Raw genomic sequence first — 27,715 nt, forward strand, 5'->3', positions numbered from 1 at the left:
GTCAACAATCATCTCTTTTGTTTTGTCCACGTTCAGACAGGTCGTTGACCCTACATCTCTACAGATGGCCCCTAGCGCAACCCTTCAGCCTACTAGTAATTGCACCTATGGTACAAATTTGAGCAAACTAGGTGACTTCCTTCCTGTCACCAAGTTGTAACATTCACAAGATTTTCAGAAAACTTGACCTTTGACCTTGAGGTCAAGGTCACTGATATTCAAACTGAATATCAGTAGATGCACCATTGGTATTAATTCAAAATCCTATGCCTCTTGTTCTGGAGTTATTGTCTTGACCAAGCTGAGTATACAATTATGAAAGAATTATTTTCCATTTTATTTCACTATCTGTAAATACGGCAAATAAACAGTATTTGTGACAATTACTAGTAAAGCTAGAATCCACATCTGATTACAGTATAATACACTGCTTATTTATGTAAAATCATCATCAATAAATGTGTTCAAAACAGAAGCTACACTGGCTTTAAAAGTTTTTGTTAACTCTGGCTAGGGCTGGGCCATATCATACCGTTCACAGTAATACTGGTATAATGTTGGGCAACAATAAGAAAATGAAATATCGCGATAGAATATGGGTAAAACGCGCATGCGCAGTACCTTTGTTTTCATACGCACATGGTGGAAAAAGCGTGCTGGCGACGGAGAATGAGAAGGGCGAAAGCGGATCGCTGAATGCTGCAACCTCAGTGGTGTGGAACTGGTTTAGCTTTCGTCCATCAGATACACAACAAAGCACATTTTTGGTAGAGCATGCTAGCAGGCCGTCGTTATTACCGTGTTTTTTGGAAAATACGGCACACTTAAAATCAATCCTTTGATTTTTCTAAAAATCGACAGTGCCCCTTATAATCCCGTGTGCCTTATGTATGAATTCTGGTTGTGTTTACTCACCTCGAAACGATTTTATTTGCACTGTTACATTTTTATATAGCTTTAATGCACATAAAAAAACAGCTGCTTGTTTAAGTGAACATACATTGATTGGGTTTCTTTTGCACTAATAAAGTCGTGGAGTTGTAAAGTATTTTGTCTTGCGTCAATTATATCATCAGTTATATCGTTATCGCAAATCTTCAAATGTATATCGTGATAAATATTTTTGGTCATATCGCCCTGCTCTAACTCGGACTACCTGTCCGCTCTTACCTGTTTCTTTTGCTCTCTCTGCTGTCTTCATCCTCCATCCAACTCTACAGCTATTGTTTGGGATGATATGATGAAACTGAATGGTGGCTGGGCACCTGGAAAAAAAAAAAAAAAAGAGGTTGGATGAGGCTGCAGCTCGTGTCCCAGCCTTACTGGCATTGCCCCTCAAACCTGCTGCACCACCCCTTCCCTGCAGAAATGACAAGAAAAGAAATGACAAATGATGGGTCTCTGATGGGCAAAGACAGACAGACAGACAAAGTCCCTAGAGACACAATTTCAGTCAGTTCTATGCCAAGTTGTTGTGAATAAGGGTAAGTATGGAATTGAGTGCCTTTTTTATGTTTGAATAATTCATGCTGGTGTTACAGGGCTTAGTAAACAAAAACTAATTTTGATGAAAGAAGGCAAGTACAAGGACCTCAACAAAGCCTACAATGAGGTGTGCCTATTGGAGAAAAAATACAAAGAAAGTCAGGTTGGCTCAAAGCATTTGTACAGTACTGTATCCGAGGAAATCGATGATATTAAAGCCAAGTTCATAGAAACTTTATATATCTTACAGTGAAATTATCAAAGAAACCTCAGCTACTTACCTGCTTTTGACTAACAGTTCTCTGAGTTTTGCTTCAAAGAAAAATTTTTGGTTTATTTCAGCTGTTTTCAATTGATATTGACTTTGTTAGTTAAACATTGTTAACCTGCTTTCAGTGTGTCCTGTACACGAGTCCTCTTAGCAAACCATGACATAATATCTTTTTGGAGCTGATGAAGCTAAGCTAAAAACTATGGAGGACCACAAGAGCCACGCACATCGAAATAAAGAATTCTGTGCTTAAATATTGAATTGTAGAATAAATTCTCCATTTGTAAATTCATTTTTGAATTCCAATTTAATAAATTGCATTTCAAAATCCATTTTTGATTCCTGTTCGCTCAGGGATTAACCTTTGGATTAGCTGTTGGATTAACAACTTCATTTTTAAAATACTGCAGCTATTCAAATTTGCCACACTGTGGGATGTAAGGAGCTCTCTGATTGGTCCATCTCTGAGGCCATCTCTCCTGCATGAAGTCCAGGTGCTGGTTTTCCAGTGTGTGCATCTGTCACACCATCAATGGCTGCAGTATGGAACAGATGTGGGTGTGTCCTCATCTCCCAGAGGAGTCCAAATCATCATCAAACAGCCCTACAGACACAAAAACGTGAAAATATAAACAACCAGACTATCAGCAGTGATTTAACTACTTTAAGATCTCTGAGAAAATCATTTACAGTATATATCACTGAATTTAAGGCCTTTAAAATCAAAGGCTGTAGGCTGCAGCCATTGCTCTAACACTGTATAAATGTAACAGGCCTCAGTGCTGGTTCTAATAGTCTGAGCTGCTTCCAGCTTCATTTGTGAAGAGCACAGCAGCTTACAAAATCACGTAGCTAGCTCGTACAGCTGCCACGTAAAAATTTCATAAGCTAAGATGACCTTAAAATAACGGGGCTACGTGCGGTGATGCTAGCGTTAGCCATGTTAGCACGTTACCTTCAACAGGTGGTCAGACTGCATAAACAGGCACTCAGTCAGAGGTTGCGCTCTTGGACACTAATGACCTGGCGACAGCTGGCGACCTGTCCGGGTCAGTCCTGGATATTCACAAATACCCCATAGTACTGGTGGAAATGAAAGATCGGGGGGAAATGCATAGAGTAAATCTCAAAACTGATTGGTTGGGGTTTAGTAGCTCAATAGGGCAGTATGCAGGGCTGCACACACAGCCAATAGGGACACGTGGCGTTTGGGCCGCGTTCAGCTTGCCGGTTCCAGCAATTCGTTACACAGAAGATAATGGCACTATGCAATTCGCCCTTTGATCAAATGATGAGAGCTGATAGTCAAATAGTGCGCCCTGACATTTCCACATTTTGTAACGACAGACCATGTTGAGCGTGTCGTGACACTTGTACAATGGAAGAACACATCTACTTGTTGGTCGCAGAAGAGCCACTGAGAAATGATTTTTTTAGGTGGCTCGTTACAACTCGATGGCTGGTCACCTGGAATAAGATAAGACTCTGGGCCCAAAAACTGACCGATTTTACTGGCCAAGAATCTGTTTGGATGTGCGCTGATGTTGTGCGTCCAGTGGTGTCAGCTGGTGAACCAGCTGGCCATTCCAAAAGTGCCTTTATGCCCTTACTACCCTTAATGGAGGTACCACTTGAGCACATTGGCATGGACCTCATCTGACCATTTTACCGACGAGAAAAAGTAAATCTTTCGTTCAGCTGTTGTTAACGGATCTTGACTTTGTTAATTAAACGTTGTAAACCTGCTTTCAGTGTGTCCTGTACATGAGTTCTTTCAGTAAACCACAGCACGGTGTGTTTTTTGAGCTGATGAAGTTCAGCCAAAACAAGAAACATGCAGCAGGAGACAATAACTTGTTAAAATGTTTGTGGCGAGAATAAGGCACGGCGGGACCACGGAGTATCATTCGGAGCCATCTTTATTTACATCTCACCACAACAATCCCCAAACCCCCGAGTCCCCGTGTTTTTAACTAGGCGGGCGTGATTAAGGGTGCCGTGCAGGTGCGTCCGCCCTCCCTGCACGGCACCGCAGACCACGCCCCACCACATACCCCCATCGCCTGATTGAGGCTGGGGAGCCATCCGGCCGAACCTACTCCCCCACCGCCAGTGGGAGAGGGAATCAGTCCGGACAGCTGGCGCCCCCAGGCCCCGGCCAAGCGACGGGGAGGTGCGAGTTCAGGTGGCCGCCCGCGAATCCAGCAGTGCAGGCCAAGCTGGTTCGGAAGTCGGATGCGTGGCGGGTGCACCCGGCGCGGCCGGCACAGTCGTGAGCCCCAGCTCACAGGTGGCTGGGCAGAGGTGTGGCGTGTACTGGCCTCTGGTGGTGGTGAGGCCGATCTGGTGAGCACGGCGATCTCAAGCGTGGCGTACGCCTCGCTCGCCAGTTCCACTCGAGCAGGCTCCCCTGGCACGGGGACCTCCAGCTCCTTGCGCGGTCCATCCGTCACCGCCGTCGCTCCCCGCTGGAGCAGCCCATCGCGCGACTCCTCCGTCACTACTACTCCCTCCGCCGCCGCCTGCTCCCGCTGGGCGGCCGCCATTTCGGCCACCATCTGGGCCAGCTCCTCCATTCCCTGGCTCCGATACGGACCCGCCGTGCTGCCTCCTGGGTTTCGGCACCAATGTGGCGAGAATAAGGCACGGCGGGACCACGGAGTATCATTCGGAGCCATCTTTATTTACATCTCACCACAACAATCCCCAAACCCCCGAGTCCCCGTGTTTTTAACTAGGCGGGCGTGATTAAGGATGCCGTGCAGGTGCGTACGCCCTCTCTGCACGGCACCGCAGACCACGCCCCACCACAATGTTATAAAAGGTACAATTAAAGATTTTCATGGATTTTTCAAGGATAAATGTCTAATTTGATCAAAAGTTCTATATGCCATTTCTGGAGAGAGTGCAGTGGAAATGTTGTCACTTTTGGACTTTGCTACTTGCAGCTAAACATTTGCAGCTAAATAATGTATAATGTAAGCAGAAACTGCAACTGAATGAGGGAATATTTGTCTAAAAACTTAAACTGAACTAGAAGGGTACCAGTGCTCCAGCTTACCATCTTTACCTGAGTAAATCTGTTTGTTGAACAATCTAAATGGTTGATTCAGAAACTTCTGTGACATCAACTTAACTGAGACTCATTACAAATTTCACAAAACACAGTTGAATACTTAGTTAATTAGTTTTTATTAGTTATTTTTGTTTTTGTTGTTACGTTAATTTTAATAAAAAATAAATAAATAAATTAATAATATCTTTATTTTATTTTATTATTAATTTATTTGTTGTTCCCAGAGAGCAAGCCAAACACCGGTCCTGACTATCTATAGTAGTGGTGCACTACTAGTGAATGACCGGTGAATGTGGGGCGACGGTGGCAAGAAAAAACTCCCTCCTGGAGGAAGAAATCTTGGGAGGAACCAGGCTCTCTGGGTGGACCCTTCCTCCTAAGGGCAATACTTACCAGCGGTCTGAGACGACGGTTGTTCCTTCTCAGCACGATGATGGCTCTAACTTGCTTCCACATCCTGTTTTAGAATGAAGAGAAAAATGATTAACAAGGTAATAGGACATTTCAAAATTCTCTCAGCTGCTGTGTCTTCTTACGTTTCTCTTGTAAAACAGGATGTAGGCAGACTGCTGCTGTTCCTCAAAAACTGCCGATCCAGTTGTGTGGAGCACCCGTGCATCATTATAGGTGAGCCAATGATCTGATGTAGACTGTGGGATCTCCTCAGGATGCACAGAATGACAGATGTAGTGTCCTGAGATCACATTAAGACAAATGAATCCAACTTCTAAAAGTCAACTGATTCAAGCAAACAGTGGTTTGGACTTAGTGCTTCTTAAAACATCAAAAGCTTTTGTGTGTGAGTCCTTCACTCAAAAGTAGCAAGTTCTGTTAAATCATTTTCTGTTTGTAACAAGTCAGTTGTTTTACCTGATTCTGTGCCTCCATAGTGACTAATGATGCTTATGAGTTCATAACGGCCATCACCCTGAGAAGGAACAAATCCAAAGATCAGTTTCATAAAGTCTCACATCAGTACGATAATTAAGCTGATTCTCTGAGATGTTCTGCAGTCTGTTTTTACCTGTTTGGATGACACCACCAAGTCCCTCTGCAGCCTGACGGGGTCATTCACCTTCTGAAGCTTGTAGGTTTGTGTAAAGCCAAACCTCTTCAGGTGAAAGATGAGAACTCTGGCAGAAAAGAAAAGAAAAACCAAGGTACAAAATAAGAAGAATGAGTGTCAAACACAAACCGAAGATGGGAGAAAATGACTGCTCAAGTGTTTTCTTAAAAACTCTGATGTTTAGTGCGCCACAGTTTGGAAATCAGGTCAGTCGATCAATTCTGATGTGACCTTACTCACCTTGGCAGTGTATCAAAAGACGGCTTCACTTCCGAGGTCGTCCCTCCACAGTCACAGGTAAATTCGATTTTTTGTTCCTAAACAACAGCACAGAGAAAACAGGATTTATGTTAGAAAAAAAATCACAACATATGCACACACACACATACACACACACACACACACACACACACACACAAAAGGTGTGTTAAGATCAGTGATACTACATCTCTACTGGAATTTGTGATCTTACCTTCAAGTATGTCCCTAACATGTCCTCAACAGACCCCTCTGGAACCAGGTCAAGGGACAAGCTTGTGAATTCCTCCTGTTGTGATGACTGGTGACCGCAGCTAAACATTTAAGGAGTAACGTAGTTAAAGTAACGATCAGGTAGGTGGAAAAGAGGTATATGAAAATGTTGCAATCAGCCCTGTGTTTCTGAAAGACTGGCTTACCTCTTGCATGTCCTCATGTTTTCCATTTTGAAAACATGATGGCCTTCTACTGGGCAGGTATAACTTTGGCCCAGGAGAGCTGCTTCCCTCTTCAGGTGAGGTGAGAGGCTTTTCACCTCATTGAGGAACATGGTTAGGAATTCATGAGCGTCCTGAAAGAAAAACACAGAGGAGATTTAGAACATAAACATAAACATTAGAAGGTAAAGCAAAAAACAAAATGTCCAAATAGCTGACGCACTTTCTGTGCACTGCCTTTGTATTCAGGAACCCGTTTGCTGAATGCCTTCTTGAAAGATATTAGGCGGCGTTTTTTAAGGTCATAATCTCTTGATTCATGACAGTCCCTGATGTTCATGAGCCTTCTGTAAAAAGGAAAGGGTAAACAGACATTTCTGGTGTTAGATATCTTTGTTCTTCAGGTTTCTGAAGAAAGTAGAAGGTTGACGTAGCGCACCTTAAGAGCCGAGCTTCTGGGACTGCTCTCCACAAAGTCTCCTGACGGCTGACGTCTCTAATGAACTCCTCATTGTTGAGGAGGCTCTGCAGGCAGGAGTTCATGTAGCAGCTGTTTACAATGTTTGGAAACCTGCCACACATACACAAAGTTTACACTATCAGTGTAAAATAACTCATTTCCACTTTGACAAAGAGAGCTTTGTTCCTCGTGCACCACGTGTACTCACCCGAAGCGGTCCACAGTCTGAACTTTATTTTCCATTTTTTTTCTATCCTTCACATTTTTCCCTAAACTATTGCAAAAAGGTAAAAACACAAACACACAATTAGGAAAGATGTCAAGAAGCTAAGCAGTGTATGTGCATGTATGCATGAGCTTTGAAGTTTAAACATTTTGGAGGACGTTTTTCTCTTACATGTCAAACACCTGCTCCAATACATCCTCTTGTGCCAGAAACTCCATAATCAAAGTGTCCCAACTCAGGTCTGATGGCTCATTATGTTCAGTGGTGTTTCTAACCTGGTTGGAACTTTCACCACATTCCTTATGGGTGCTGCTGGATGCAGAAAGAAGAAAGGAGTCAGGGATGCATAGCAAGCACGACAGGACAACAAACAAACATTATCTCTCTGGAGAACAGCATTCAACCATCTAATGCTTATTTTGATCAGCAATCGGCCAAAATATTAAAAGCACTTACCTGGGATTGTCTGTAGTTATGACCTGTACTAGGTCCTCTGAACTGTTCAGTGGAGGCTTGACGTCCAGTTCTTGGCCTTTTGTTTCTAGGCAGTCTTCTTTTGATGGTGCTGCCTCGGCAGGTGTACAGTCCTGCTGCAGGTTCTTTAATCTGCAAAAAATATACAAATATATAGAAGATTAAGTATCAAATCTGCAACCAGAAGGATCCCAAAAGAATTTTTCTTTAAAGTGAGAAGATTAAAGTTTCCCTTACTTGTCACTCTTTTTATCAGGTTCCCCTGTTGTTTCTGAAGCAACCAGGTCTCGACCTTTTGTTTCTAGGCAGTCTTCTTTTGGTGGTGCTGCCTCGGCAGGTGTACAGTCCTGCTGCAGGTTCTTTAATCTGCAAAAATATACAAATATATAGAAGATTAAGTATCAAATCTGCAACCAGAAGGATCCCAAAAGAATTTTTCTTTAAAGTGAGAAGATTAAAGTTTCCCTTACTTGTCACTCTTTTTATCAGGTTCCCCTGTTGTTTCTGAAGCAACCAGATCTTGGCCTTTTGTTTCTAGGCAGTCTTCTTTTGGTGGTGCTTGCCTCGGCAGGTGTACAGTCCTGCTGCAGGTTCTTTAATCTGCAAAAATATACAAATATATAGAAGATTAAGTATCAAATCTGCAACCAGAAGGATCCCAAAAGAATTTTTCTTTAAAGTGAGAAGATTAAAGTATCCCTTACTTGTCACTCTTTTTATCAGGTTCCCTGTTGTTTCTGAAGCAACCAGGTCTCGACCTTTTGTTTCTAGGCAGTCTTCTTTTGGTGGTGCTGCCTCGGCAGGTGTACAGTCCTGCTGCAGGTTCTTTAATCTGCAAAAATATACAAATATATAGAAGATTAAGTATCAAATCTGCAACCAGAAGGATCCCAAAGAATTTTGCTTTAAAGTGAGAAGATTAAAGTTTCCCTTACTTGTCACTCTTTTTATCAGGTTCCCCTGTTGTTTCTGGAGCAACCTGCCTTCTTCTCTGTAGAAAGAAACCAAAAGACAGGACATAGCTGTGTGCTTCATTGCTCTTAATTGCTCCCATTTCATTGTGATGAATAAATGCTTGATGATAGTGACTCTTTCCATAAAACATACCTTCCAGAATTTGAAAATAGACCAGCGGGACTTTTTCTGTGGCTTTACAGTGGGGGTCTCTGCCTCTGTATCGCTGTCAGTTTCCTGTAGAGAACGAACAAACATAATGTTATTAAAAAAGAAAAGTCACTTAAAATTAACAAATACATTTTAAGGAAAATATGCATTTCATATGTCTTCTGTAAAAGCAAACCGAGAAACAGCAGAAGAAGTGTCTCCATTTTATTTTCTTCTTCTTCTTTATACCATTTTCATGGTTAGGTGTTGTGGCAGCAACAGAAGCATCTGGGACGCTGATCGAGGACAAAAGTGTAAATGTTATTTTTCAAAGTGGAAATTTTTAACAAGGAGCGCATCCTGGATATTGCAAATAAAAAATAATAACTGTTATGAAATACCAAAATGAACAAAATCATGTATTTTGTACATTTACACTCTATATTTTCAACTAATCTCTGAATCGATATAAATAATAGACAAAACTAGAAGTAGTAAAAACGATATAAACACACAAGGCGGAAGAAAAATAACAATAAAAGGGAAATAAAACAGCTCACACTAAACCACTGCTATAAATATCTCCGGCAACATTGGATTAAAGAGTCACACATTTCTTTACCTCTGTTGAGACGTAGAAGGAATTTCCTTCTCTGCCACGTTTTGGTTTTTTGATCTCTGTTTAGAAAGAAGAAAACCAACATCAGTAATGGCATAAAACAAACATTCCAAGGGAGGCCTCTACATGAAAAGTGTCCAGTTAGAAAATTTGGTATTATTTTAGATTATTTATCAATTTAGTGAGCTATCGACTCATGAAGTGGACCGATATGAATATGTTTAAATAAATTAAAAACAATTTATTCATGCCTTAATTTGAGTTTTAAAGTTTATGGTATGATATACAAAATCCTTCATTTGGTTCAAAATTCAGTTTTTTACAAAAATCATCTATGAAGCTCCATTAAAAGCTTCAAAATGCTTATTTACTGTAAGAAAATATACAGAGAAATGTGCTACAAGTCTCTTCAAACTTACCTTTCTGAGAAAAAAGCGTTTGAACATCTTTGAACCTAATTTGATCACAGTGAAAATCTTCTGTGCTATGCAAAAGTTCAACTGAAAACAAGTTCAAAAGTTGCATATTTATAAGCTTTCAGCATAGAATGTTCATACCCTGAACATATGTCATCATAATGTATGGGGCTAGTTTGCATATTTTGGAATGTATGCTCATTGGAACTGTGTGGTACTCGTCTCCAAGCAACCCCAATGTACATGCTTGAAATGTACAGTGCATGTGCAAAAAATTGCAAAAATAAACAAGACAAGACAGTGCAATGGATATGTGCAAAATGCTGAGTATTGTGCAAAAGTAAATTGGTGTGTGTGTGTGTGTGTGTGTGTGTGTGTGTGTGTGTGTGTGTGTGTGTGTGTGTGTGTGTGTGTGTGTGTGTGTAGAGCAGGGCGATATGACCAAAAATATTTATCACGATATACATTTGAAAATTTGCGATAACGATATAACTGACGATATAATTGACACTAGACAAAATACTTTACAACTCCACAACTTTATTAGTGCAAAAAACCCCATCACTGTATTTTCACTTAAACAAGCAGCTGTTTTTATGTGCATTAAAGTTATATAAAAATGTAACAATGCAAATTCCTTGCTGACAGTTTAACCAAAAGGCATTTCCAGTGGAAATTGGCCGACATATCCTCAGCATAACCATGTATAATATCCACTAAACTTAAAAAGAGGTTATACACACACAATACAGTAATATTATGTTGAAGCACAGTACGTATCACTCCGCGAGGCGCCTGCCTAATATAGCCGTAATGCTCCAACAATCCATCAAGTGGTGCGGGTTCGTAGCTTAGCAAAGTCGCACTAAAAGATTGACAGATTTTCGAGCGCCGTGTAGCACATAAAATCGTTTCGAGGTCAGTAAACACAACCAGAATTCATACATAAGGCGCACGGGATTATAAGGGGCACTGTCAAAAGTCAAAAAGATCAAAGGATTGATTTTAAGTGTGCCGTATTTTCCAAAAAACACGGTAATAACGACGGCCTGCTAGCATGCTCTACCAAAATAGTGCTTTGTTGTGTCTGATGGACGAAAGCTAAACCAGTTCCACACCACTGAAGTTGCAGCATTTTTACAAACCAATTCTGGTTCATCCGTTTCATTCAACGATCCACTTTCGCTCTTCTCATTCTGCGTCACCGCCATGTGCGTATGTAAACATAGGCACTGCGCATGCGCGTTTTACCCATATTCTATCACGATATTTCATTTTCCTATCGTTGCCCAAAATTACACCGGTATTACCGTGAACGGTATGATATAGCTCAGCCCTATGTGTGTGTGTGTGTGAGATACTGCAGATAAGTGCTTGGTAGCGATGTGTGAAGGTGTGTGTGTGTGTGTCAGTCCAGTGTCAGTCCAGTGTTCAGGAGTCTGACGGCTTGCTGGTACCATCTTCCAGAAGGCAGCAGGGTGAAGAGTGTGTGAGGTCCTCCATAATGCTGGTGGCTTTGCGGATGGAGCGGGTGCTTAAAGTGTCCATGATGGAGGGGAGAGGGGCTCCAATGATCTTCTCAGCTGCTCTCACTATCAGTTGTAGGGTACTGCGATCTGATACGGTGCAGTTACCATACTAGATAGTGATGCAGCTGCTCAGGACGCTCTCAATAGTCCCTCTGTAGAAGGTGGTGAGAATGGATGGTGAGAGATGGGCTTTCCTCAGCTTCCGCAGGAAGTAGAGATGCTGTTGGGCCTCCTTAGTTATGGAGCTGGGGTTAAGGGACCAGAAAAGGTTCTCCGCCAGGTGGACATCAAGGAATTTGGTGCTCTTGACGACCTCCAAAGAGGATCCAGTGATGTTAAGTGGGAAGTGAGCTCTCTGTGCTCTCCTGAAGTCAACAATCATCTCTTTTGTTTTGTCCACGTTCAGACAGGTTGTTGACCCTACATCTCTACAGATGGCCCCTTAGCGCAACCCTTCAGCCTACTAGTAATTGCACCTATGGTACAAATTTGAGCAAACTAGGTGACTTCCTTCCTGTCACCAAGTTGTAACATTCACAAGATTTTCGGAAAACTTGACCTTTAACCTTGAGGTCAAGGTCACTGATATTCAAACTGAATATCAGTAGATGCACCATTGGTATTAATTCAAAATCCTATGCCTCTTGTTCTGGAGTTATTGTCTTGACCAAGCTGAGTATACAATTATGAAAGAATTATTTTCCATTTTATTTCACTATCTGTAAATACGGCAAATAAACAGTATTTGTGACAATTACTAGTAAAGCTAGAATCCACATCTGATTACAGTATAATACACTGCTTATTTATGTAAAATCATCATCAATAAATGTGTTCAAAACAGAAGCTACACTGGCTTTAAAAGTTTTTGTTAACTCTGGCTAGGGCTGGGCCATATCATACCGTTCACAGTAATACTGGTATAATGTTGGGCAACAATAAGAAAATGAAATATCGCGATAGAATATGGGTAAAACGCGCATGCGCAGTACCTTTGTTTTCATACGCACATGGTGGAAAAAAGCGTGCTGGCGATGGAGAATGAGAAGGGCGAAAGCGGATCGCTGAATGCTGCAACCTCAGTGGTGTGGAACTGGTTTAGCTTTCGTCCATCAGATACACAACAAAGCACATTTTTGGTAGAGCATGCTAGCAGGCCGTCGTTATTACCGTGTTTTTTGGAAAATACGGCACACTTAAAATCAATCCTTTGATTTTCTAAAAATCGACAGTGCCCCTTATAATCCCGTGTGCCTTATGTATGAATTCTGGTTGTGTTTACTGACCTCGAAACGATTTTATTTGCACTGTTACATTTTTATATAGCTTTAATGCACATAAAAACAGCTGCTTGTTTAAGTGAACATACATTGATTGGGTTTCTTTTGCACTAATAAAGTCGTGGAGTTGTAAAGTATTTTGTCTTGCGTCAATTATATCATCAGTTATATCGTTATCGCAAATCTTCAAATGTATATCGTGATAAATATTTTTGGTCATATCGCCCTGCTCTAACTCGGACTACCTGTCCGCTCTTACCTGTTTCTTTTGCTCTCTCTGCTGTCTTCATCCTCCATCCAACTCTACAGCTATTGTTTGGGATGATATGATGAAACTGAATGGTGGCTGGGCACCTGGAAAAAAAAAAAAAAAAGAGGTTGGATGAGGCTGCAGCTCGTGTCCCAGCCTTACTGGCATTGCCCCTCAAACCTGCTGCACCACCCCTTCCCTGCAGAAATGACAAGAAAAGAAATGACAAATGATGGGTCTCTGATGGGCAAAGACAGACAGACAGACAAAGTCCCTAGAGACACAATTTCAGTCAGTTCTATGCCAAGTTGTTGTGAATAAGGGTAAGTATGGAATTGAGTGCCTTTTTTATGTTTGAATAATTCATGCTGGTGTTACAGGGCTTAGTAAACAAAAACTAATTTTGATGAAAGAAGGCAAGTACAAGGACCTCAACAAAGCCTACAATGAGGTGTGCCTATTGGAGAAAAAATACAAAGAAAGTCAGGTTGGCTCAAAGCATTTGTACAGTACTGTATCCGAGGAAATCGATGATATTAAAGCCAAATTCATAGAAACTTTATATATCTTACAGTGAAATTATCAAAGAAACCTCAGCTACTTACCTGCTTTTGACTAACAGTTCTCTGAGTTTTGCTTCAAAGAAAAATTTTTGGTTTATTTCAGCTGTTTTCAATTGATATTGACTTTGTTAGTTAAACATTGTTAACCTGCTTTCAGTGTGTCCTGTACACGAGTCCTCTTAGCAAACCATGACATAATATCTTTTTGGAGCTGATGAAGCTAAGCTAAAAACTATGGAGGACCACAAGAGCCACGCGCATCGAAATAAAGAATTCTGTGCTTAAATATTGAATTGTAGAATAAATTCTCCATTTGTAAATTCATTTTTGAATTCCAATTTAATAAATTGCATTTCAAAATCCATTTTTGATTCCTGTTCGCTCAGGGATTAACCTTTGGATTAGCTGTTGGATTAACAACTTCATTTTTAAAATACTGCAGCTATTCAAATTTGCCACACTGTGGGATGTAAGGAGCTCTCTGATTGGTCCATCTCTGAGGCCATCTCTCCTGCATGAAGTCCAGGTGCTGGTTTTCCAGTGTGTGCATCTGTCACACCATCAATGGCTGCAGTATGGAACAGATGTGGGTGTGTCCTCATCTCCCAGAGGAGTCCAAATCATCATCAAACAGCCCTACAGACACAAAAACGTGAAAATATAAACAACCAGACTATCAGCAGTGATTTAACTACTTTAAGATCTCTGAGAAAATCATTTACAGTATATATCACTGAATTTAAGGCCTTTAAAATCAAAGGCTGTAGGCTGCAGCCATTGCTCTAACACTGTATAAATGTAACAGGCCTCAGTGCTGGTTCTAATAGTCTGAGCTGCTTCCAGCTTCATTTGTGAAGAGCACAGCAGCTTACAAAATCACGTAGCTAGCTCGTACAGCTGCCACGTAAAAATTTCATAAGCTAAGATGACCTTAAAATAACGGGGCTACGTGCGGTGATGCTAGCGTTAGCCATGTTAGCACGTTACCTTCAACAGGTGGTCAGACTGCATAAACAGGCACTCAGTCAGAGGTTGCGCTCTTGGACACTAATGACCTGGCGACAGCTGGCGACCTGTCCGGGTCAGTCCTGGATATTCACAAATACCCCATAGTACTGGTGGAAATGAAAGATCGGGGGGAAATGCATAGAGTAAATCTCAAAACTGATTGGTTGGGGTTTAGTAGCTCAATAGGGCAGTATGCAGGGCTGCACACACAGCCAATAGGGACACGTGGCGTTTGGGCCGCGTTCAGCTTGCCGGTTCCAGCAATTCGTTACACAGAAGATAATGGCACTATGCAATTCGCCCTTTGATCAAATGATGAGAGCTGATAGTCAAATAGTGCGCCCTGACATTTCCACATTTTGTAACGACAGACCATGTTGAGCGTGTCGTGACACTTGTACAATGGAAGAACACATCTACTTGTTGGTCGCAGAAGAGCCACTGAGAAATGATTTTTTTAGGTGGCTCGTTACAACTCGATGGCTGGTCACCTGGAATAAGATAAGACTCTGGGCCCAAAAACTGACCGATTTTACTGGCCAAGAATCTGTTTGGATGTGCGCTGATGTTGTGCGTCCAGTGGTGTCAGCTGGTGAACCAGCTGGCCATTCCAAAAGTGCCTTTATGCCCTTACTACCCTTAATGGAGGTACCACTTGAGCACATTGGCATGGACCTCATCTGACCATTTTACCGACGAGAAAAAGTAAATCTTTCGTTCAGCTGTTGTTAACGGATCTTGACTTTGTTAATTAAACGTTGTAAACCTGCTTTCAGTGTGTCCTGTACATGAGTTCTTTCAGTAAACCACAGCACGGTGTGTTTTTTGAGCTGATGAAGTTCAGCCAAAACAAGAAACATGCAGCAGGAGACAATAACTTGTTAAAATGTTTGTGGCGAGAATAAGGCACGGCGGGACCACGGAGTATCATTCGGAGCCATCTTTATTTACATCTCACCACAACAATCCCCAAACCCCCGAGTCCCCGTGTTTTTAACTAGGCGGGCGTGATTAAGGGTGCCGTGCAGGTGCGTCCGCCCTCCCTGCACGGCACCGCAGACCACGCCCCACCACATACCCCCATCGCCTGATTGAGGCTGGGGAGCCATCCGGCCGAACCTACTCCCCCACCGCCAGTGGGAGAGGGAATCAGTCCGGACAGCTGGCGCCCCCAGGCCCCGGCCAAGCGACGGGGAGGTGCGAGTTCAGGTGGCCGCCCGCGAATCCAGCAGTGCAGGCCAAGCTGGTTCGGAAGTCGGAATGCGTGGCGGGTGCACCCGGCGCGGCCGGCACAGTCGTGAGCCCCAGCTCACAGGTGGCTGGGCAGAGGTGTGGCGTGTACTGGCCTCTGGTGGTGGTGAGGCCGATCTGGTGAGCACGGCGATCTCAAGCGTGGCGTACGCCTCGCTCGCCAGTTCCACTCGAGCAGGCTCCCCTGGCACGGGGACCTCCAGCTCCTTGCGCGGTCCATCCGTCACCGCCGTCGCTCCCCGCTGGAGCAGCCCATCGCGCGACTCCTCCGTCACTACTACTCCCTCCGCCGCCGCCTGCTCCCGCTGGGCGGCCGCCATTTCGGCCACCATCTGGGCCAGCTCCTCCATTCCCTGGCTCCGATACGGACCCGCCGTGCTGCCTCCTGGGTTTCGGCACCAATGTGGCGAGAATAAGGCACGGCGGGACCACGGAGTATCATTCGGAGCCATCTTTATTTACATCTCACCACAACAATCCCCAAACCCCCGAGTCCCCGTGTTTTTAACTAGGCGGGCGTGATTAAGGATGCCGTGCAGGTGCGTACGCCCTCTCTGCACGGCACCGCAGACCACGCCCCACCACAATGTTATAAAAGGTACAATTAAAGATTTTCATGGATTTTTCAAGGATAAATGTCTAATTTGATCAAAAGTTCTATATGCCATTTCTGGAGAGAGTGCAGTGGAAATGTTGTCACTTTTGGACTTTGCTACTTGCAGCTAAACATTTGCAGCTAAATAATGTATAATGTAAGCAGAAACTGCAACTGAATGAGGGAATATTTGTCTAAAAACTTAAACTGAACTAGAAGGGTACCAGTGCTCCAGCTTACCATCTTTACCTGAGTAAATCTGTTTGTTGAACAATCTAAATGGTTGATTCAGAAACTTCTGTGACATCAACTTAACTGAGACTCATTACAAATTTCACAAAACACAGTTGAATACTTAGTTAATTAGTTTTTATTAGTTATTTTTGTTTTTGTTGTTACGTTAATTTTAATAAAAAATAAATAAATAAATTAATAATATCTTTATTTTATTTTATTATTAATTTATTTGTTGTTCCCAGAGAGCAAGCCAAACACCGGTCCTGACTATCTATAGTAGTGGTGCACTACTAGTGAATGACCGGTGAATGTGGGGCGACGGTGGCAAGAAAAAACTCCCTCCTGGAGGAAGAAATCTTGGGAGGAACCAGGCTCTCTGGGTGGACCCTTCCTCCTAAGGGCAATACTTACCAGCGGTCTGAGACGACGGTTGTTCCTTCTCAGCACGATGATGGCTGTAACTTGCTTCCACATCCTGTTTTAGAATGAAGACAAAACTGATGAACAAGGTAATAGGACATTTCAAAATTCTCTCAGCTGCTGTGTCTTCTTACGTTTCTCTTGTAAAACAGGATGTAGGCAGACTGCTGCTGTTCCTCAAAAACTGCCGATCCAGTTGTGTGGAGCACCCGTGCATCATTATAGGTGAGCCAATGATCTGATGTAGACTGTGGGCTCTCCTCAGGATGCACAGAATGACAGATGTAGTGTCCTGAGATCACATTAAGACAAATGAATCCAACTTCTAAAAGTCAACTGATTCAAGCAAACAGTGATTTGGACTTAGTGCTTCTTAAAACATCAAAAGCTTTTGTGTGTGAGTCCTTCACTCAAAAGTAGCAAGTTCTGTTAAATCATTTTTTGTTTGTAACAAGTCAGTTGTTTTACCCGATTCTGTGCCTCCATAGTGACTAATGATGCTTATGAGTTCATAACGGCCATCACCCTGAGAAGGAACAAATCCAAAGATCAGTTTCATAAAGTCTCACATCAGTGCGATAATTAAGCTGATTCTCTGAGATGTTCTGCAGTCTGTTTTTACCTGTTTGGATGACACCACCAAGTCCCTCTGCAGCCTGACGGGGTCATTCACCTTCTGAAGCTTGTAGGTTTGTGTAAAGCCAAACCTCTTCAGGTGAAAGATGAGAACTCTGGCAGAAAAGAAAAGAAAAACCAAGGTACAAAATAAGAAGAATGAGTGTCAAACACAAACCGAAGATGGGAGAAAATGACTGCTCAAGTGTTTTCTTAAAAACTCTGATGTTTAGTGCGCCACAGTTTGGAAATCAGGTCAGTCGATCAATTCTGATGTGACCTTACTCACCTTGGCAGTGTATCAAAAGACGGCTTCACTTCCGAGGTCGTCCCTCCACAGTCACAGGTAAATTCGATTTTTTGTTCCTAAACAACAGCACAGAGAAAACAGGATTTATGTTAGAAAAAAAATCACAACACACACACACACACACACACACACACACACACACACACACACACACACAAAAGGTGTGTTAAGATCAGTGATACTACATCTCTACTGGAATTTGTGATCTTACCTTCAAGTATGTCCCTAACATGTCCTCAACAGACCCCTCTGGAACCAGGTCAAGGGACAAGCTTGTGAATTCCTCCTGTTGTGATGACTGGTGACCGCAGCTAAACATTTAAGGAGTAACGTAGTTAAAGTAACGATGAGGTAGGTGGAAAAGAGGTATATGAAAATGTTGCAATCAGCCCTGTGTTTCTGAAAGACTGGCTTACCTCTTGCATGTCCTCATGTTTTCCATTTTGAAAACATGATGGCCTTCTACTGGGCAGGTATAACTTTGGCCCAGGAGAGCTGCTTCCCTCTTCAGGTGAGGTGAGAGGCTTTTCACCTCATTGAGGAACATGGTTAGGAATTCATGAGCGTCCTGAAAGAAAAACACAGAGGAGAGTTAGAACATAAACATAAACATTAGAAGGTAAAGCAAAAAACAAAATGTCCAAATAGCTGACGCACTTTCTGTGCACTGCCTTTGTATTCAGGAACCAGTTTGCTGAATGCCTTCTTGAAAGATATTAGGCGGCGTTTTTTAAGGTCATAATCTCTTGATTCATGACAGTCCCTGATGTTCATGAGCCTTCTGTAAAAAGGAAAGGGTAAACAGACATTTCTGGTGTTAGATATCTTTGTTCTTCAGGTTTCTGAAGAAAGTAGAAGGTTGACGTAGCGCACCTTAAGAGCCGAGCTTCTGGGACTGCTCTCCACAAAGTCTCCTGACGGCTGACGTCTCTAATGAACTCCTCATTGTTGAGGAGGCTCTGCAGGCAGGAGTTCATGTAGCAGCTGTTTACAATGTTTGGAAACCTGCCACACATACACAAAGTTTACACTATCAGTGTAAAATAACTCATTTCCACTTTGACAAAGAGAGCTTTGTTCCTCGTGCACCACGTGTACTCACCCGAAGCGGTCCACAGTCTGAACTTTATTTTCCATTTTTTTTCTATCCTTCACATTTTTCCCTAAACTATTGCAAAAAGGTAAAAACACAAACACACAATTAGGAAAGATGTCAAGAAGCTAAGCAGTGTATGTGCATGTATGCATGAGCTTTGAAGTTTAAACATTTTGGAGGACGTTTTTCTCTTACATGTCAAACACCTGCTCCAATACATCCTCTTGTGCCAGAAACTCCATAATCAAAGTGTCCCAACTCAGGTCTGATGGCTCATTATGTTCAGTGGTGTTTCTAACCTGGTTGGAACTTTCACCACATTCCTTATGGGTGCTGCTGGATGCAGAAAGAAGAAAGGAGTCAGGGATGCATAGCAAGCACGACAGGACAACAAACAAACATTATCTCTCTGGAGAACAGCATTCAACCATCTAATGCTTATTTTGATCAGCAATCGGCCAAAATATTAAAAGCACTTACCTGGGATTGTCTGTAGTTATGACCTGTACTAGGTCCTCTGAACTGTTCAGTGGAGGCTTGACGTCCAGTTCTTGGCCTTTTGTTTCTAGGCAGTCTTCTTTTGGTGGTGCTGCCTCGGCAGGTGTACAGTCCTGCTGCAGGTTCTTTAATCTGCAAAAAATATACAAATATATAGAAGATTAAGTATCAAATCTGCAACCAGAAGGATCCCAAAAGAATTTTTCTTTAAAGTGAGAAGATTAAAGTTTCCCTTACTTGTCACTCTTTTTATCAGGTTCCCCTGTTGTTTCTGAAGCAACCAGATCTTGGCCTTTTGTTTCTAGGCAGTCTTCTTTTGGTGGTGCTGCCTCGGCAGGTGTACAGTCCTGCTGCAGGTTCTTTAATCTGCAAAAAATATACAAATATATAGAAGATTAAGTATCAAATCTGCAACCAGAAGGATCCCAAAAGAATTTTTCTTTAAAGTGAGAAGATTAAAGTTTCCCTTACTTGTCACTCTTTTTATCAGGTTCCCCTGTTGTTTCTGAAGCAACCAGATCTTGGCCTTTTGTTTCTAGGCAGTCTTCTTTTGGTGGTGCTGCCTCGGCAGGTGTACAGTCCTGCTGCAGGTTCTTTAATCTGCAAAAATATACAAATATATAGAAGATTAAGTATCAAATCTGCAACCAGAAGGATCCCAAAAGAATTTTTCTTTAAAGTGAGAAGATTAAAGTTTCCCTTACTTGTCACTCTTTTTATCAGGTTCCCCTGTTGTTTCTGAAGCAACCAGATCTTGGCCTTTTGTTTCTAGGCAGTCTTCTTTTGGTGGTGCTGCCTCGGCAGGTGTACAGTCCTGCTGCAGGTTCTTTAATCTGCAAAAATATACAAATATATAGAAGATTAAGTATCAAATCTGCAACCAGAAGGATCCCAAAAGAATTTTTCTTTAAAGTGAGAAGATTAAAGTTTCCCTTACTTGTCACTCTTTTTATCAGGTTCCCCTGTTGTTTCTGAAGCAACCAGGTCTCGACCTTTTGTTTCTAGGCAGTCTTCTTTTGGTGGTGCTGCCTCGGCAGGTGTACAGTCCTGCTGCATGTTCTTTAATCTGCAAAAATATACAAATATATAGAAGATTAAGTATCAAATCTGCAACCAGAAGGATCCCAAAAGAATTTGCTTTAAAGTGAGAAGATTAAAGTTTCCCTTACTTGTCACTCTTTTTATCAGGTTCCCCTGTTGTTTCTGGAGCAACCTGCCTTCTTCTCTGTAGAAAGAAACCAAAAGACAGGACATAGCTGTGTGCTTCATTGCTCTTAATTGCTCCCATTTCATTGTGATGAATAAATGCTTGATGATAGTGACTCTTTCCATAAAACATACCTTCCAGAATTTGAAAATAGACCAGCGGGACTTTTTCTGTGGCTTTACAGTGGGGGTCTCTGCCTCTGTATCGCTGTCAGTTTCCTGTAGAGAACGAACAAACATAATGTTATTAAAAAAGAAAAGTCACTTAAAATTAACAAATACATTTTAAGGAAAATATGCATTTCATATGTCTTCTGTAAAAGCAAACCGAGAAACAGCAGAAGAAGTGTCTCCATTTTATTTTCTTCTTCTTCTTTATACCATTTTCATGGTTAGGTGTTGTGGCAGCAACAGAAGCATCTGGGACGCTGATCGAGGACAAAAGTGTAAATGTTATTTTTCAAAGTGGAAATTTTTAACAAGGAGCGCATCCTGGATATTGCAAATAAAAAATAATAACTGTTATGAAATACCAAAATGAACAAAATCATGTATTTTGTACATTTACACTCTATATTTTCAACTAATCTCTGAATCGATATAAATAATAGACAAAACTAGAAGTAGTAAAAACGATATAAACACACAAGGCGGAAGAAAAATAACAATAAAAGGGAAATAAAACAGCTCACACTAAACCACTGCTATAAATATCTCCGGCAACATTGGATTAAAGAGTCACACATTTCTTTACCTCTGTTGAGACGTAGAAGGAATTTCCTTCTCTGCCACGTTTTGGTTTTTTGATCTCTGTTTAGAAAGAAGAAAACCAACATCAGTAATGGCATAAAACAAACATTCCAAGGGAGGCCTCTACATGAAAAGTGTCCAGTTAGAAAATTTGGTATTATTTTAGATTATTTATCAATTTAGTGAGCTATCGACTCATGAAGTGGACCGATATGAATATGTTTAAATAAATTAAAAACAATTTATTCATGCCTTAATTTGAGTTTTAAAGTTTATGGTATGATATACAAAATCCTTCATTTGGTTCAAAATTCAGTTTTTACAAAAATCATCTATGAAGCTCCATTAAAAGCTTCAAAATGCTTATTTACTGTAAGAAAATATACAGAGAAATGTGCTACAAGTCTCTTCAAACTTACCTTTCTGAGAAAAAAGCGTTTGAACATCTTTGAACCTAATTTGATCACAGTGAAAATCTTCTGTGCTATGCAAAAGTTCAACTGAAAACAAGTTCAAAAGTTGCATATTTATAAGCTTTCAGCATAGAATGTTCATACCCTGAACATATGTCATCATAATGTATGGGGCTAGTTTGCATATTTAGGAATGTATGCTCATTGGAACTGTGTGGTACTCGTCTCCAAGCAACCCCAATGTACATGCTTGAAATGTACAGTGCATGTGCAAAAAAATTGCAAAAATAAACAAGACAAGACAGTGCAATGGATATGTGCAAAATGCTGAGTATTGTGCAAAAGTAAATTGGTGTGTGTGTGTGTGTGTGTGTGTGTGTGTGTGTGTGTGTGTATAGAGCAGGGCGATATGACCAAAAATATTTATCACGATATACATTTGAAAATTTGCGATAACGATATAACTGACGATATAATTGACACTAGACAAAATACTTTACAACTCCACAACTTTATTAGTGCAAAAAACCCCATCAATGTATTTTCACTTAAACAAGCAGCTGTTTTTATGTGCATTAAAGTTATATAAAAATGTAACAATGCAAATTCCTTGCTGACAGTTTAACCAAAAGGCATTTCCAGTGGAAATTGGCCGACATATCCTCAGCATAACCATGTATAATATCCACTAAACTTAAAAAGAGGTTATACACACACAATACAGTAATATTATGTTGAAGCACAGTACGTATCACTCCGCGAGGCGCCTGCCTAATATAGCCGTAATGCTCCAACAATCCATCAAGTGGTGCGGGTTCGTAGCTTAGCAAAGTCGCACTAAAAGATTTGACAGATTTTCGAGCGCCGTGTAGCACATAAAATCGTTTCGAGGTCAGTAAACACAACCAGAATTCATACATAAGGCCCATTGGATTATAAGGGGCACTGTCGATTTTCAGAAAAATCAAAGGATTGATTTTAAGTGTGCCGTATTTTCCAAAAAACACGGTAATAACGACGGCCTGCTAGCATGCTCTACCAAAAATAGTGCTTTGTTGTGTCTGATGGACGAAAGCTAAACCAGTTCCACACCACTGAAGTTGCAGCATTTTTACAAACCAATTCTGGTTCATCCGTTTCATTCAACGATCCACTTTCGCTCTTCTCATTCTGCGTCACCGCCATGTGCGTATGTAAACATAGGCACTGCGCATGCGCGTTTTACCCATATTCTATCACGATATTTCATTTTCCTATCGTTGCCCAAAATTACACCGGTATTACCGTGAACAGTATGATATAGCTCAGCCCTATGTGTGTGTGTGTGTGAGATACTGCAGATAAGTGCTTGGTAGCGATGTGTGAAGGTGTGTGTGTGTGTCAGTCCAGTCACTGAGTGTTCAGGAGTCTGACGGCTTGCTGGTACCTCTTTCCAGAAGGCAGCAGGGTGAAGAGTGTGTGAGGTCCTCCATAATGCTGGTGGCTTTGCGGATGGAGCGGGTGCTTAAAGTGTCCATGATGGAGGGGAGAGGGGCTCCAATGATCTTCTCAGCTGCTCTCACTATCAGTTGTAGGGTACTGCGATCTGATACGGTGCAGTTACCATACTAGATAGTGATGCAGCTGCTCAGGACGCTCTCGATAGTCCCTCTGTAGAAGGTGGTGAGAATGGATGGTGAGAGATGGGCTTTCCTCAGCTTCCGCAGGAAGTAGAGATGCTGTTGGGCCTCCTTAGTTATGGAGCTGGGGTTAAGGGACCAGAAAAGGTTCTCCGCCAGGTGGACATCAAGGAATTTGGTGCTCTTGACGACCTCCAAAGAGGATCCAGTGATGTTAAGTGGGAAGTGAGCTCTCTGTGCTCTCCTGAAGTCAACAATCATCTCTTTTGTTTTGTCCACGTTCAGACAGGTTGTTGACCCTACATCTCTACAGATGGCCCCTAGCGCAACCCTTCAGCCTACTAGTAATTGCACCTATGGTACAAATTTGAGCAAACTAGGTGACTTCCTTCCTGTCACCAAGTTGTAACATTCACAAGATTTTCAGAAAACTTGACCTTTGACCTTGAGGTCAAGGTCACTGATATTCAAACTGAATATCAGTAGATGCACCATTGGTATTAATTCAAAATCCTATGCCTCTTGTTCTGGAGTTATTGTCTTGACCAAGCTGAGTATACAATTATGAAATAATTATTTTCCATTTTATTTCACTATCTGTAAATACGGCAAATAAACAGTATTTGTGACAATTACTAGTAAAGCTAGAATCCACATCTGATTACAGTATAATACACTGCTTATTTATGTAAAATCATCATCAATAAATGTGTTCAAAACAGAAGCTACACTGGCTTTAAAAGTTTTTGTTAACTCTGGCTAGGGCTGGGCCATATCATACCGTTCACAGTAATACTGGTATAATGTTGGGCAACAATAAGAAAATGAAATATCGCGATAGAATATGGGTAAAACGCGCATGCGCAGTACCTTTGTTTTCATACGCACATGGTGGAAAAAGCGTGCTGGCGATGGAGAATGAGAAGGGCGAAAGCGGATCGCTGAATGCTGCAACCTCAGTGGTGTGGAACTGGTTTAGCTTTCGTCCATCAGATACACAACAAAGCACATTTTTGGTAGAGCATGCTAGCAGGCCGTCGTTATTACCGTGTTTTTTGGAAAATACGGCACACTTAAAATCAATCCTTTGATTTTTCTAAAAATCGACAGTGCCCCTTATAATCCCGTGTGCCTTATGTATGAATTCTGGTTGTGTTTACTCACCTCGAAACGATTTTATTTGCACTGTTACATTTTTATATAGCTTTAATGCACATAAAAAACAGCTGCTTGTTTAAGTGAACATACATTGATTGGGTTTCTTTTGCACTAATAAAGTCGTGGAGTTGTAAAGTATTTTGTCTTGCGTCAATTATATCATCAGTTATATCGTTATCGCAAATCTTCAAATGTATATCGTGATAAATATTTTTGGTCATATCGCCCTGCTCTAACTCGGACTACCTGTCCGCTCTTACCTGTTTCTTTTGCTCTCTCTACTGTCTTCATCCTCCATCCAACTCTACAGCTATTGTTTGGGATGATATGATGAAACTGAAGGGTGGCTGGGCACCTGGAAAAAAAAAAAAAAAGAGGTTGGATGAGGCTGCAGCTCGTGTCCCAGCCTTACTGGCATTGCCCCTCAAACCTGCTGCACCACCCCTTCCCTGCAGAAATGACAAGAAAAGAAATGACAAATGATGGGTCTCTGATGGGCAAAGACAGACAGACAGACAAAGTCCCTAGAGACACAATTTCAGTCAGTTCTATGCCAAGTTGTTGTGAATAAGGGTAAGTATGGAATTGAGTGCCTTTTTTATGTTTGAATAATTCATGCTGGTGTTACAGGGCTTAGTAAACAAAAACTAATTTTGATGAAAGAAGGCAAGTACAAGGACCTCAACAAAGCCTACAATGAGGTGTGCCTATTGGAGAAAAAATACAAAGAAAGTCAGGTTGGCTCAAAGCATTTGTACAGTACTGTATCCGAGTTCATAGAAACTTTATATAGCTTACAGTGAAATTATCAAAGAAACCTCAGCTACTTACCTGCTTTTGACTAACAGTTCTCTGAGTTTTGCTTCAAAGAAAATTTTTTGGTTTATTTCAGCTGTTTTCAATTGATATTGACTTTGTTAGTTAAACATTGTTAACCTGCTTTCAGTGTGTCCTGTACACGAGTCCTCTTAGCAAACCATGACATAATATCTTTTTGGAGCTGATGAAGCTAAGCTAAAAACTATGGAGGACCACAAGAGCCACGCGCATCGAAATAAAGAATTCTGTGCTTAAATATTGAATTGTAGAATAAATTCTCCATTTGTAAATTCATTTTTGAATTCCAATTTAATAAATTGCATTTCAAAATCCATTTTTGATTCCTGTTCGCTCAGGGATTAACCTTTGGATTAGCTGTTGGATTAACAACTTCATTTTTAAAATACTGCAGCTATTCAAATTTGCCACACTGTGGGATGTAAGGAGCTCTCTGATTGGTCCATCTCTGAGGCCATCTCTCCTGCATGAAGTCCAGGTGCTGGTTTTCCAGTGTGTGCATCTGTCACACCATCAATGGCTGCAGTATGGAACAGATGTGGGTGTGTCCTCATCTCCCAGAGGAGTCCAAATCATCATCAAACAGCCCTACAGACACAAAAACGTGAAAATATAAACAACCAGACTATCAGCAGTGATTTAACTACTTTAAGATCTCTGAGAAAATCATTTACAGTATATATCACTGAATTTAAGGCCTTTAAAATCAAAGGCTGTAGGCTGCAGCCATTGCTCTAACACTGTATAAATGTAACAGGCCTCAGTGCTGGTTCTAATAGTCTGAGCTGCTTCCAGCTTCATTTGTGAAGAGCACAGCAGCTTACAAAATCACGTAGCTAGCTCGTACAGCTGCCACGTAAAAATTTCATAAGCTAAGATGACCTTAAAATAACGGGGCTACGTGCGGTGATGCTAGCGTTAGCCATGTTAGCACGTTACCTTCAACAGGTGGTCAGACTGCATAAACAGGCACTCAGTCAGAGGTTGCGCTCTCCATTTCGCTGCAGGGTCCCTTCATTCTTCACATATCCGTGTTGAGCCGAGTGAACGGCCTTTGTACAAGTACACACGCTTAGCAGGGCGAAGCTATGAGCTAGAAAAATCCAGGCAGACAGCCTGTGTCTGTCCAACCAATCAGAGAGCTCCTTACATCCCACGGTGTGGCTAATTTGAATAGCCACAGTATTTTTAAAATGAAGTTGTTAATCCAACAGCTAATCCAACAGCTAATCCAAAAATTAATCCTGAGCGAACAGGAAAGGGAAATGGATTTTGAAATGCAGTTTATTAAAGTGCAATTGGAAAAAGGTTTTTGAAATGAAGTTTATTACATTGGAATTCAAAAAGGTTTTTGAAATGAAGTTTTTAAAAAGCATTTTAAAAATCAGTTTATTAAATTGGAATTCAAAAATGAATTTACAAATGGAGAATTTATTCTACAATTCATTATTTTGGCTCTTGTGGTCCTCCATAAAAAACAGTCATCATGTAGCAGGAAGCATGAAGTTAAAATCTTGTAAGTGGTACAATAAAGTTTTCATCCTGAAGTGATATCATTGTTCCAGGATAAATGTCTTGTCTGAACAAAAGTTGCCACTAGTCAGGGAGATGCTAACCAGGTGCTGGGTTGGTTCAAATCCAGCCTAGAGCATTTCTATGTGAGATTTGCATGTTCTCCCTGTGCCAGTTTGCTCTGTGTTCTCTGGTTTCCTCCTACACTTAAAAAATTATTTACAGGTTAGGTAACTGGTCATTCTAAATTGGATGTAGGTGTTCAATGCTTGTCTGTCTCGCTGTTTTATCTCTGTGACATGTGTACCGGGCTTGCCCCATGACATCTAGGTTAGGCTACAGCTACTCTGTGGGGGAAAATGAATGGATGGTCTCGTCTAAGTCATGTACCCAGATTAATTTTGGGGTAAATTATATAATGCTACTGTTTTTCTCAAATTATGGAGACAAGAATCATAAGGATGACCACCATGTTAAAACTGAGGCTTCAGATTACATTACATAGGTGGTCCATTTTATTATACAGTATTTAGTTCAGCCACAGTTAAACAGAGATGACAGATCACATCAGATTTTCCTTAGTCCAGCATATCACTGATTTATAAAGCTTTACTGAATGATTTCTCAGCATAAAATTATTTATTACAACATAAATGTTTATGCCACTCTGTCTAAA

At 41.4% G+C, this 27,715-nt stretch overlaps 2 protein-coding genes and 1 long non-coding RNA gene across 7 annotated transcripts; all 3 read right to left on the reverse strand.

The window, feature by feature from the left end:
• Positions 1-4,562: 4,562 nt before the first annotated feature.
• Positions 4,563-8,310, reverse strand: LOC120725300 (ubiquitin carboxyl-terminal hydrolase 37-like). The gene is made up of 14 exons (XM_040018104.1): positions 8,224-8,310; positions 7,991-8,119; positions 7,736-7,885; positions 7,451-7,591; positions 7,262-7,327; positions 7,033-7,164; positions 6,817-6,940; positions 6,576-6,727; positions 6,371-6,470; positions 6,139-6,215; positions 5,857-5,965; positions 5,703-5,760; positions 5,369-5,526; positions 4,563-5,289 (listed from the first exon to the last, which is right to left on the reverse strand). Exons 4-14 carry the CDS (start codon positions 7,495-7,497, stop codon positions 5,272-5,274), a joined length of 1,041 nt encoding a protein of 346 aa, XP_039874038.1. The 5' UTR covers positions 7,498-7,591; positions 7,736-7,885; positions 7,991-8,119; positions 8,224-8,310; the 3' UTR covers positions 4,563-5,271.
• A 195-nt stretch (positions 8,311-8,505) lies between these two features.
• On the reverse strand, positions 8,506-13,489 carry LOC120725301. The gene is made up of 6 exons (XR_005694084.1): positions 12,961-13,489; positions 9,480-9,535; positions 9,054-9,153; positions 8,861-8,944; positions 8,689-8,744; positions 8,506-8,585 (listed from the first exon to the last, which is right to left on the reverse strand). It is a non-coding gene; the product is annotated as an uncharacterized LOC120725301 (long non-coding RNA).
• Positions 13,490-16,349: 2,860 nt separating this feature from the next.
• On the reverse strand, positions 16,350-22,013 carry LOC120725297 (ubiquitin carboxyl-terminal hydrolase 37-like). Of its 5 annotated transcripts, none has more exons than XM_040018098.1 (21): positions 21,920-22,011; positions 21,505-21,560; positions 21,079-21,178; positions 20,886-20,969; positions 20,714-20,769; positions 20,482-20,610; positions 20,249-20,377; positions 20,016-20,144; positions 19,837-19,910; positions 19,527-19,602; positions 19,242-19,382; positions 19,053-19,121; positions 18,824-18,955; positions 18,608-18,731; positions 18,367-18,518; positions 18,162-18,261; positions 17,930-18,006; positions 17,648-17,756; positions 17,494-17,551; positions 17,160-17,317; positions 16,351-17,080 (listed from the first exon to the last, which is right to left on the reverse strand). In XM_040018098.1, the coding sequence occupies exons 1-21, from the start codon at positions 21,944-21,946 to the stop codon at positions 17,000-17,002; spliced, it is 2,061 nt and encodes a 686-aa protein (XP_039874032.1). In that variant the 5' UTR covers positions 21,947-22,011; the 3' UTR covers positions 16,351-16,999. The 5 variants fall into 5 exon arrangements, with proteins under 5 accessions (XP_039874031.1, XP_039874032.1, XP_039874030.1 ...); XM_040018096.1 differs by having other exon boundaries at positions 16,352-17,080; positions 19,242-19,379; positions 19,527-19,676; positions 19,782-19,910; XM_040018095.1 differs by having other exon boundaries at positions 16,352-17,080; positions 19,053-19,118; positions 19,527-19,676; positions 19,782-19,910; positions 21,920-22,010.
• Between the last annotated feature and the right edge of the window lie 5,702 nt (positions 22,014-27,715).

Source organism: Simochromis diagramma, unplaced genomic scaffold (genome assembly GCF_900408965.1).
Source record: "Simochromis diagramma unplaced genomic scaffold, fSimDia1.1 OVJJ01000802.1, whole genome shotgun sequence".
Taxonomy (NCBI): Eukaryota; Metazoa; Chordata; class Actinopteri; order Cichliformes; family Cichlidae; genus Simochromis; species Simochromis diagramma.

Excerpts from the sequence above, each read along its gene's own strand:
- LOC120725300 (XM_040018104.1), bottom strand. The coding sequence starts at position 7,497 with ATGGAGTTTCTGGCACAAGAGGATGTATTGGAGCAGGTGTTTGACAT. Across the intron at positions 6,216-6,370 it reads TGTTAGGGACATACTTGAAG|GAACAAAAAATCGAATTTAC; the intron begins GTAAGATCACAA and ends GCTGTTGTTTAG. Across the intron at positions 5,527-5,702 it reads CTATGGAGGCACAGAATCAG|GACACTACATCTGTCATTCT; the intron begins GTAAAACAACTG and ends ATGTGATCTCAG.
- LOC120725297 (XM_040018094.1), bottom strand. The coding sequence starts at position 21,946 with ATGTTCAAACGCTTTTTTCTCAGAAAG. Across the intron at positions 21,561-21,919 it reads AACGCTTTTTTCTCAGAAAG|AGATCAAAAAACCAAAACGT; the intron begins GTAAGTTTGAAG and ends CTTTCTAAACAG. Across the intron at positions 17,552-17,647 it reads TGGTGGTGTCATCCAAACAG|GGTGATGGCCGTTATGAACT; the intron begins GTAAAAACAGAC and ends GTTCCTTCTCAG.